Below are 12,768 nucleotides of genomic sequence, written 5' to 3' on the forward strand. Positions count from 1 at the left end.
TGTTTTGGAACATGCTTAAGTTGACCTCGGATATATAGTTTAAAGATATTCTTTAGTCATAAATAGAGGTTTGGACACAAGTTGTGACAAACTTATCAACATGCTTTCCTCCAATATACAGAACTGTATATAATCTACATCGAATTACAATAAATGATATAAAGTTTTGGGTGTCTATAGTATCATATAGTATCTAACCAGAGACATATATATAGATATGTCTCTAATCTAACGATATTTCATTAACGTTATTCAAGTTCAGATTTTGAAACAATTCAACCATCTTATACATTACGTAGGACATTCACAAGGTGATCCAAAGATACAGACGGGACAACATTGACTTTAACTAGCTAAATCTTAGTTTAGGGAACTCAAGTTGTCCCTTAATCTTAATTTCGTATCTATGTGTTAAGATTTCGTTCACCTTACCCAGATAACTGTGAGAAATAGAGACCAATTCTCAAGATTTTTTTTCTTCTTCCGAACGTGACCGATGATCTTTTTGCAATATATCTAAGTAATTCCTGGAGCGTTGTGTAGAAGGCATGAAAGATGAATTTATACTGGAAAGTCTGAAGTTTGGTATTAATATAAACTCTTGGCTGTTTCTTAGGGGGTATATCTGACATTTTAGTGTAAGCTTTATTTCGTTTCTTTCTTTCAACTTACAACACAAAATTTTTAATTAAAAAATATAAGTCTGAAACCGGATATGTAAACAAGCTTAATCGTATGTTAATCCACTTCGGCTTTCAATTGAAAAAAATAAACATGATTGTTATAGACTTTTTTCACAATTTACTACCATATGAAAGATAACAGGTTGATTCTACTGTATACATGTACTTAATTTAGAGAAGGAGAGGGGTGTACAGGAAAATGGGGACGGGTGAGTGCACGGGGTCCCAGATATCAGAGTTTAAACAATTAGACACTGATTCATATTTAAACATATCAAATTTACAACTGTCATCAGTCACCACAAAATACAGATCTTTATTCAAATTAGAATACTTCAATTAATATTAATAACATCATAGTTCATTTTCAGTTGTTACCAGTGCTATGCTTACAAGAAGGTTTTGATATTGAAAGAAAAGGTAAAGTATTTAACAGGAAACGTTATGAAGCTTTGATAACTTTGAACACAGGCAAACCATTCATAATTTTAGGGAAAGCTTATTGGGTATTATTATTATCATACAGGGGACATCGTAATGGATAGTGGAAGTTTGATTCATTCGATAATCTGCATGTACAAAGAGGACTGTCAATCGAGCCTTTTGAGAAAATATAACTGTTCAGAGAGCTGTACCATTCCGAGCCTCGCTTGATAGATCTGATCACACCTACTTCCAAAGGAGAAATAGTATGATGGAACTTTACTAGAATGTCCATTCAATGCTTTCGTTTTCGTAACGATGAGGAAGAGAGTTCCAATATTTTAGAGCGGTTTGGTTTGGTTTGTTTTTGTTTAACGTCCTATTAACAGCCAGGGTCATTTAAGGACGTGCCAGGTTTTGGAGGTGGAGGAAAGCCGGAGTACCCGGAGAAAAACCACCGGCCAACGGTCAGTACCTGGCAACTGCCCCACGTAGGTTTCGAACTCGCAACCCAGAGGTGGAGGGCTAGTGATAAAGTGTCGGTACACCTTAACCACCCGGCCACCGCGGCCCCTTTAAAATTCTAGAGCGGACGGAAAGAGCGAGTTTCGAAACAAGTTAGTACGACAGAACATTGGTCGAAAGTTTATATCAACCTCTATGACAGCATGAGTAGGTTTATCAGTTATCTATTTGGGAGGATGTCTTGTAATTAGGGAGGAATTAAGCATTCTATAAAACTGTTTTACTATCTGTTTTCCATCCTATTTCCTGATATAACATAAATCGACTCTAACGTCCTGTCACTGACAACACGCTAGTATAATTTAGGTTTTAGTAAGCCAAAGGTCTCAGGTTCTATCCCTAGCGGAGGTGTAACGTTGAAAATGGACCCCCGTGGAAAATGGAACCCGGGTCCATTTTCAACGTTGGAACCGGGATGCCGTGGAAAACGGAACCAAATATTATACCCGTTGAAAATGGACCCCGTTGAATATTGAACCACATAAAAGTATTGGATCTCGGTACCAGTTTATATTGTCATAGACGTTGCGATAAGATATGCTTACATGCTATAATGTATAAACGATATTGATGGACAATGGTAAAATAAAATGGCCCGTGACCTTAGGTGACCTTTGATATCACATTAGGCTGTTATGAGAAGTGTATATAAAATGTATATAGTAATTATGTACATTGATTAACACTTTAACTCGTGACATCTGGTGACCCAGATAATGACCATTAGTATCACTTTAAATAAGATGTCCCTATACATGTATACCATTTATCGACATTGATAGATAATTTGACCCGTGACCTTAATTGAACCTGATAATGACCTTTCGTATAACTTTACACTGTTTTAAAATATGCATATAAAATGTATACGACATTGATCGACACTGATTGACCTGTGACACCCATTTAATGACCTTTGGTATAACTTATCACTGTTATTAGATATTCATATGGCATGTACACGATATTGATCGACATTGATAAACGATTTAACCTTTGACCTTTGGTGACCCAGATAATTACCTTTCGTATAACTTATCACCGTTATAAGATATGCATATGAAATGTATACGACATTGGTCCACATTAATTAAGAATTTTACCTGTGACCTTTGGTGACCCATATAATAACCTTTGGTATATATTCAAGGGTGTGTACCCTATGGCGCAGGAAGGATGTCATAATTACATATTTTTGCCTAGGCAAAATTCAATTTGAAACTCGATTTTTTAAATTCGATTTTTAAATTCGATTTTTGCCTAGGCAATAATCGAAGCAAAATTATTTTTGCCTGGGCATAATTCATAATGCTTCAACCAATGAAACAACTAGTAGGGAACTAGTTAATTCAGCGGATCAGGAAATTTATATTTCAAAACGTAGTGAATCATGTTCTTGAAAAAAGTGGCAGTCAGTCACGACCGTTTTCTTTGACAGTGTGACCAGATTGTCCAGACTGCTGTTATGTTGGTCACCGAGGATTGCAACGACCAGGACTACCTCCGGATTCTCCTATACTTCGTCTGGACAATCTCGTCATTCATGTAGGATGAATGAGCCATCAATATAGAGAGTATAGCAACCTGATGGACCTGGTTCAATCGGTCCGAAGAGATATCGTTGATATCAAAAGGTAAGATTTGTTACCCTAAATAAATTCAGTTTTTTATATTTAAATTGAAATCAAATTATATTAAAAAAAAACACACATTTTTATTTCGACTGAACCTTGACGAATCCATTTAAAAACTTGATCTCCAGTATTTCAGCACAGTATGTGTTTCTAGATAGCAGAAGATGTTCACGAGCACGATTTACAAGATTCAATATTCACCCTTCCACGTCGTTGCTAAAGAAATCTAGCCAATCAGAACGCGAGTTCGGTTGTAGGGCATTACCTCCGTCAGCTTGTCCGATCAGCTGAACACCGCGAGAATATATGTATTAAACCGTTTAGTTTAGACGTATTTTATTGCCATTAAAAGCAGAAGGATTGTGCATCCCTAATAGTATTATTACACGTTTGTACAGTATACAACATAAGATGGCTAAAAATGGTAAGTATTTACAAAGATGTAAGGTTATTTTTGATTGGCTAATAGATTGATCAGAATTCTAATTTTGCCTATGCAAAAATAGAATATTAAATTTTGCCTAGGCAAAAAAATCGAATATTGCCTAGCCTGAAATATTTTTGCCTATGCAATATTCGATTTTTGCCTAGGCAAAAATATTTAATTATGACATCCTTCCCGCGCCATAGTACCCCTGGTATATTCAACTAATTGAACCCATCTTCAATAAGAAATGGGTTCAATTCAATTAGAGATAGGTTCAATTCAATTGAAGATAGGTTTAATTTAATTAAGGATATGTTGTATTTGAAGATAGGTTTAATTCAATTAGAGATAGGTTCAATTTGATTGAAGATAGGTTCAATTTAATTAAAGATAGGTTCAATTCAATTGTACCTTTCTTTAAAAATACAAATAATGGACCTATCTTTAATTGAATTGAAGCTGAATTGAAGCTATCTTCAATTGAATTGAAGCTGAATTGAACCTATCTTCAATTAAATTAAACCTATCTTCAATTAAATTGAAACTATCTTCAAATATTAACATATATTCAAATAATTGAAGGTAGGTCCAATTAATTGAATATATGTTAATTTGGCGTTCCATAGGTAAATACTAGCCGCAATATACCGCTCGGCTCTCGATCGGTTGAGCGTAAGACCAGTATGCTAGATGTCCCGGGTTCGATCACTAGCGGAGTCTATGATTAATTAATCATGCTCTCTGTTACACACATATGACATATCGTGCTATGATTATCGAATAAGATGCCGCTTCACTTTCACCAACTTAAATCGAATTATTCAGCTTGACGTTTTATCGTTATATGTATATACACATATGTATATATCGGCCTGGCAATAGGACAGATTCTTACTGTCAGAAATTATTGTTTTTATTTGACAAGTTTGACACTCATCATCACTTCCGTTTGGTGGTTAATCCTACTAATCTCCGTAACTATTTAAACTGTATTACTTCCGGTCCTACTAATGCTACATCCTCTTCCGTCCTGTCTGGCACGTTTCCATATTACATCATATAATTTGCGTTGTCTCAAATAATCCTTGACTCACGTACTGGCCTTGTTCTAAAACTCTATTCTGAACAGTAGAATGATATTCTTTCTTTCGTTTATTTTTACTCAAATGTAAACAAAATATGTGAATCTGGTGGAGAAGGGAACCCCTTATATAGTACCGCGCTCTTCATCGGTCCGTTCGTCCGGTAAAGTTTTGAATTGTCACGGCTTTCAACCAGCTCATTGAAATTTTGAACAGGCTGTAGACTTTGTGATCATAGCATGTAGCTATTCCTGAGAGGTACTTCGAGTCAACATAATAATGGCTCGTTTTCTCCTGTCTCAGATTTTTACAGACCAATCTTTCTATAACTTAATTGTTACCTCATCATATATGTATCATTTATTGTAGCGGCATTTGGAGTAGATGATGATTTTTTAAGGAGTTTATTTTTATCATTCTAATTTTGAATCTTGTCCGCAGATCGTATGTGATGGATAGTTACGTTCAATAAATTAACCGACAAATTTACTTATATTTACATTTACACTGCAGCCCCACGATATAACGTTACCAAGCTCACTTGGAAGTTATGGGTCCATAACTCCAAATCTTTAGTATGACGTCATTAATATAGTGACGTCATAATTGTCACGTCGGCGATAACGAAAGATGGCTGTTGAAAAGGCTGTTCCGTCTTTGACGATAATAATTTGTTCATTCATCGTCGGAGCAAAATTCCTGGATATAGCCTTCAAAAATCGTTGTCAAATGTAAATATAAGCATTGAACTGCTTTTAGTTGGAAGTTATGGGCTGATGAATGCCAACTGGACAAAGGCAAATTCAACATGAAGCGCTAGCGCGCTTCATTAAATTTGCCTTTATCCAGTTGGCATTCATCAGCCCATAACTTCCAACTGAAAGCAGTTCAATGCTTACATGAATAAAATGACAAGAACTTCCATTTTAATGATTTTTATTGATATCCTAATGATGCGCCAGTCCATGAATGTATGTGCATGTATCTTTGTAATCATAAACATATACTAATTATTGGTTTCGCCAGAAACATATATAACATCCCTAATACATGTTTATGGTTTCGCACCAATCCATTAGGTTATCAGTTAGTTTTCAATATCGGCCCATGTGTTGTTCTTTACCATCAATGGTACAATATCTACTGTAAATTTAAAACCAGGATATTTTCAATAAAAATATAAATGCGTGCATAAAAATTAGGCCTAGCGTATGCAAACACAACCAGAGAATCTTTACACAAATTACATCAATATATTACATATCGCTTTTAATTAAACTGTATGTACCCTTACAATAACTATAGATAATTGGAATTTATACACGCTTTATTCCAACATTTCCAACATATGCGTCCATGATCTGTGAAACGTTATGGCAGGAAAGTTTGATAAGAGGTCAATGGGAGTTGGGATTTCGCATATCCCTCAATCATTTTACGGAGATATTTTTTTCTTTTTTGAATTGATATCGAGACTTAAAAATATGAGGATTTGTGTGCCGAGTTTCTCTGACATGCGTGCAAAACCAATCTAGCATTCCTTTTAAAACTACCGACACACAAATTCGATGTTGAAAGAAACAGTCCAGTATATAAGCGTTTAATAATAGGCCTTGTCTAACAGTTGGATTCTATAAGGAAATGACTCAATCATGAATCCATTACTTGGGGCACACAAAGCTAAAAACTCGCAAGCTAGATAGATAGTACAGTGTATAGGCTAATTGCATATCAAATTAACGTAACAAAAAAAAAAAAAAAAAAAATCAACCCATCCCGAACTTTCTCTCTCTCCTCCCGCACCCTGTCCCCCTCCCAATCGTCTCTGTATCAAGATATCAGAGTGTTGACGTCACATCCGGTACATAGGACCAGTTCTTGTAGGTATAACATGATAGATATTATTCATCCGTGGTTTATCAATTACAGGGATTCCAATTATGCTCTTGTATAATATTTTATGTATGTTTTCTAAACCAAATTGATGTTACCAATGTTCTACAATACTATATAATCAAATGCAATTACCACACTAATGAATACCCAATACCGGAAGTTGATCTGGTCTTGTCTAATTTGCATACGAGAGTCGAACCAGTGCTTTCTCCTCAAAGACAACAAATGAATGGATGATACTGTTTATATCATGAGTATGACACGGAGCAATGGCTAGCAACGGACCAAGGCGGCATGGACAATCTACAATGAAAATTCGTTTAACAGGTACCGATAACAAACCAATAAACCCGACCCATTTGTGAGAGAAAAACGCAGTTTTATAACGCTGCTCCATTGTAAAGTTCCAACCCAAAATAAACATGGCTGCCTTGTCCCAACCCGTCGATATTGTATAAATATATAGAATATGTCACTTTATTACAAGTTTTCGTTCGATATGATTGTCCATAACGATACACTAGTTTGAAACGCAGTCACTCGGTCCATTGTCAGATTGTATTGTTTGAAGGGAAGCGATATCGACAGCGACTGATTGATATCGGGAAATTGATACCCAATGTAAATTTCTGTTTTAGATGAGGCACAGGGTAGAGACACGTTTTCATTGCTTATTATATTTTGTATGAATGTTACGCGATGATTTCTTCAAGACATCCCTCTTTATCTTTATCTTTTTGAAGTGATATCTTATCTGTACATGTAGTTTCAGGATTGAGTTAGTCATGTCCATTGCATAGTTCATGTCATAAGTGATTAGATTAAGAAGAATTACTAACCTTCCCTACTGCAGGAACATAGAGTAACAGAGTGGATTTTAAGATCTGGTTTTAATCAGATTGGTTGAAATGTGTTTTTAAGGTGTAAATCCATATTTTCATTAATATTTTGTTTCCAGTATATATGTGAGATAGTAGTGAGCAATGTTACAATATGGGTCGTCCCCAAATTCCTTTTTGTCTGGCCAGTCAGAATGATTTAAAATTAAAGTTCATTTAGTAAATGTATACTGGTCAGAACAGTAGATAATTGAACTTTACTATTCCTTTAGGATGAGAGTAATGATAACATGCATATATATTAGATGTTGCAATTTCATTGAGTGGTGTGTGAACTTTAATCTGTACATGTACAGCAAATATTTATTTCAGCTTGTTGAAAAATTCCTCAAAACAAACAACAAATTTACATCGCAATTGATCTATGATTGCCAGAGTTTGATATACTAGTGATGTGTTTTAATCACTGCATTGCATTGGGGTTTGGGATCATATGTCCTACTTTTGTAGATTCAGGGTTAGCAGACGATATTTATTGACTTCACTGTATTAGTTAAAATTACCATGAACAAAATATTTTTTGTAAGTATTATATAATTAAATTTGTGCTGTGTAAATATGGAAACTACATGCAGGAATGTGAAATGCCTTTTCATCTCTTATTAGTGAATCTGTTTTACTGTTATTTGTTCAAACTTCACTGCCCTATATATCTAATAGCTGATGTTCTGTCTGACTGAAAAATACTTATTTTTTACCATTATGAAATATCTTCAAACTTTTCTTCTGTATATAATCTTGATCTTAATTGAAGTTTACTGCCGCTCTTTCGACAACCAGATCTAGAATGATTTATATCAAATGTTTCATAATTGTAGTAAAATGAACTACAGACTGTATATTTGTAGGAGGCATGATTAATGTTTGTGTCTGTCCCCCTGGATAAGACTGTTTAATCATGATTTGATTTAGCAACACTGTTGAATCTGTTATTTATATATTGCAATAATTAGTTGATGTCCATAAATTAAGAAATTACCTATTGTTGTTGAAGTTTATGTTGCTTTTGTATTTTTCAGTTCTATGTGCCAAAAACTTAGCCAAGAAGGATTTCTTTCGTAAGTACAATCCTTCCATTATAGATATATACAATACCTGTTTATGGGAAAGAGTTTCTGTTCTTTATTGGTATGATTTGGGTTTTAATTATAAAATCTAAAACTGGCATTGATTGATTTATTAATGTTTGTTTACTTTTAGTTTATTATCCCCACCATGACGAGTCCGGGAGGGGATATAGAGATAGCCTCGTACATACATAACCAAACAACATCTTTGTTGGCTTGTTCCGACCTTATAATGGTTATTAATGATCCGATTGGCCTGAAACTTCATACGCTTATAACTCACAACCACGAATACGCATTTCGGCCAACTGGGGTCAAAAATAAGGTCCTTGGTTTATCAACTTAATTATGATCCAATTGTCCTGAAACTTCATACACTTACAACCTTCTTGCACCAATTTGCATTTCAGCCACCTACAGTAAAATGGGGTCATATTTGCTGTAAATAGATTTTCAACACCGTCATCCTACAGACTTTAATAATGATCTAATTTATAAATGTCCAAAAACTTTCTATTATAATTCAACCACCTGATGATGAAATTGAGGTCACTTGCTATATATATAGATTTTCAAGGATTCTCAATACTGAATTCAGCATACTCTTACTCACAACCATCATCTCTTGTACAAGTTCATATTTCAACCACCTGGGGTCAAAGTTGAGGTTTCTGTTACTATAATAGATTTTTGAATTCCATGCTCAACAGATTTCAGTAACTGCAGGATTGTCCGGAAACTCAATGCACTTACGCATACCATCAGCTTTTGGGAAAGTTTTGGTTTCATCCCCTGAATTTATAATCAAGGCTACAGAAACTATAAATAAATTTTGATGTCCTTGTTAACGTTCCATTGACTTAATTAATTTTCTCATAGTCCAGAAAAGTCCCCACACTACAACCATCATCTTTTGGGGAAATTTAGGTTTCAACCTCTACGTACGCCAAGGGTCAAAATTGAGGTCACTACCAACTTCATTTATTATATCTGAGTGCCTTGAAACTTCTATATAGTTACAACTGCGATCTCTTGAAGAATTTTCATTTTGATCTCCTGAATCCAAATTGAGTTCACTCTTACTATAAATAGATTTTTGTCATCCTTTCTGTACTGATTTCGTAAATTATCAGATAGTTCTGTTACTTCAAACTCTTACCATCTCTCGTTATGATATTTTGTTGTGAATGGCATCATGATTCGATACCACAATGGTGCCAGTGCTTAGACAATAAGTTACTCTAGTAAGTCTAGTACGTTTGAAGAAAATTAGATAAACTTCCAGTAATGCCAAGTCATCATTAAAGTGAAGTATCATTGAAGCTATGATAAAGCAACAACTGTTGTAGTGTTGCTACTGGAAAACCAGTTACAAGACAATTACAAAACATATCAAGGTGATAAGGTGATCCATTATATATACTTGCTTGGTGATTGTTTGTTAAATATGTTGCTTGTTTCATTTTGTCCAAGACCAATTTCACAATGCAGAAGCCATCATTAATGTTCCAAATTAGATGTTGTATATTGGCCGAGGTTATGTATAGGGAGAAGGAACTGAGACTGCATCTTCTGGTTAGGTTAACATGTGAGATATACTGGATATAAAGTATAATGTCAATCATTATTTGTTAAAGAGAATGACACATGACTACAATGATTAAAAGCAAAAATTAGTTACTGAAAGTTCTAGTCACTTTTAGAACTTCTAGGGAAAATAATCACCAGGCAGTGGATTGCTCTAAACACCCTTTATCGGAGGACAAAAAAAATCTTTATTACTGTACATGTTACATATTGAGAAGTATCAGGAATATCTTTCATTTTTTGGATCCCCTTGGTCCTTTGTCGCTTTTGTTCAAATTTCATATATATATATGTTTCCACAGGTCTCTAGTTATACTGTGTATGTTGAATATTGAGACTGATACAAAATAATGGCTAACAGGCAACCATCTTTTAGCACATATATACCAGGTAACATTTAGTAATTGCTGTTTTGCAAAGTTTTCAATGATCTGTTCTCTTTTGATTGTTGGCATCTTCTTGCTTCAAACTTTTGGTAAAACAACACATATTTTGAACATAATGGCAAAAGAAACCTTTAAGTTCCCACCACATGCATTGTGTTACTGTGATGGATTTCCCCTGGGTAGTGTTCAACAGGGCATCACTTGTAGTAAGTGTACAACTCTATAGATCACTCTGATCGGGTCAAGGAGACTGTTTTGATTATATAATTGGTTTAAAATATAATGGCAGTGAAATGTATTGTAAGAGCCAGGGAAGGATCGCTACATGTTTTTTTGGCCCAGATGGATGTGTGCAAGGGGTCTTAACATGGGAGGAACCAGAGTACTCCGAGAAAGCACATGATCATGCAGGTTCATTTGGGGAATCAAACCCTTACGACCTACATGACACTGTGACACCCAACTTGCCCAATAATACAAAACATTTTCTATATCAATCACTAGAACACAATAAAATACAATGGGTCTCGCCTATTATGGTATTAGATACATGTATTGGTAACAATGAAGCACTTTGTTTTACATACTGATCACACATGGAACCATACCTATTTTGCTCCCAAGTCTGACATTACACCCTATCAACCCTGAAATGTTCATATACTGTTATTATAAAACTCCAATATTTGTATGATGGACACATTTTTAGAAGATGTTTTTTTATGAACAGGTGATAGCTATAAACAATGTTTATATATATGATTACAAATGTATGGTGACCTGAAATCTGGTTCAGTCTTATTGTTGTTGACATGTAGCCCGAGATAATGACTTTGACAGGTTTTTCATTTTGATATTTTTTTATTTCCAGTTCAGAATATGCAAATTTTGTTTATTGAAACTAAAGTTGACATCAAAGCACTCAGAGGGTTAAATTGACAGATGATGAGTCACTAAGGCTGTATGTGGACCATTTTACTACTGTACCAAGATATATACACCTAAATACAGTGTATACCTTGGTCATGAGTCTCCAGTTAGGGGTCAGCCATATAGTAAAAAGTCAGCACTGAAGATTTGTCTATTGATTGAGGTTGTGATATTGACCATATACACCTGTGTAGCTAAAATATATACCCAGCAGAACTACTTTTCAATGGGTATTAAGATGGTTCATCATGTCATATACAGTTTTATGTGGACTGGTTGACCAGGGTGCATCATCTCATGTCTTATATAAGTAGATGTAGAACTTGATGTCAAAGTAAATTGAGGATTGTTTGGAGGTGGGGACGGGTAGATAAACAACTTTATAAGAGATATATGTGAGTGTAGTACAGATGTGAAGTATACCATATAGCAGTAGATCATCAGTCCTTGGATCAATTTTGTTCAGATTTGGTGTGATAGTGTTACATCAGTGAAGAAGAAACAGTGTAATTGTAATATTTAACATTGCCCATACTTTCCCTCAATTTCTATGAACATTTCTACAATTCTATATGGGTAAGTTACTAAGTAACTTGGTGTTATATAGCTTTTGGCCAACAGTTCTGGTTTGGACCTGGAAACATTCATTTGATGGTAATTACCAATTAACCCATATATGTGACCACCCAAAAATAGGTCATTGAATTGGATGACCTATATATAAGTCAAGTTGCCTCATGATCATGATCAGTTATACTTTATTTTTAGTGCAGTATTGAGAATGTGTCAGGTCTCATTACTGTGTACAGTGTACATAATGCTCGGTACTTTTGCATCTACCTGTGTTAATTGCTACCTGTTGTCATGGCCTATTTAACTAGAATAATGATCTGCTAGTGACAACCTAGCCCTTCCTTTATACTCCCCAGACAAGTCTGTATATCTCTTGTTTGTGTTTGTTGGGACGGTGCATGTTTAGTGACTGATTGGTGTATTGATTACATGACTGAACACACACTGATTGTATAAAGAAAAGATGAATGGAAATTCATCAAACGATTATATAGGAAAAACCTTGAATGAAAACTGTCAACAAAAGTATGATAAACAGAATGTGAACAACATGACAAGAATATTGATATTTAGCCACAACCAGTACATTATGGAGCTGGAATTCGACCTGTATGTGAACACAAGGTTATTCTGAGCTGCTCCACAGTTTTATGATA

General features: G+C 34.8%; 1 protein-coding gene across 9 annotated transcripts in view; it reads left to right on the forward strand.

The window, feature by feature from the left end:
- The first annotated feature begins 6,863 nt into the window (after nucleotides 1–6,863).
- The window catches only part of LOC117330404 (E3 ubiquitin-protein ligase SMURF2-like), a 53,835-nt gene continuing 47,930 nt past the window's right edge, over nucleotides 6,864–12,768 (forward strand). For all 9 annotated transcript variants that reach the window (XR_004533347.1, XR_004533346.1, XR_004533337.1 and 6 more), the window contains exons 1-2: nucleotides 6,864–6,997; nucleotides 8,589–8,627. Coding sequence is in view for 1 of the 9 variants with exons in the window: in XM_033888671.1 (XP_033744562.1) it covers nucleotides 6,940–6,997; nucleotides 8,589–8,627 (97 nt within the window). In the remaining 8 variants the exon portion in view is untranslated. The remainder of the gene's footprint in view (nucleotides 6,998–8,588; nucleotides 8,628–12,768) is intronic.

The sequence above is a fragment of the Pecten maximus genome, chromosome 1 (assembly GCF_902652985.1).
Source record: "Pecten maximus chromosome 1, xPecMax1.1, whole genome shotgun sequence".
NCBI lineage: Eukaryota > Metazoa > Mollusca > Bivalvia > Pectinida > Pectinidae > Pecten > Pecten maximus.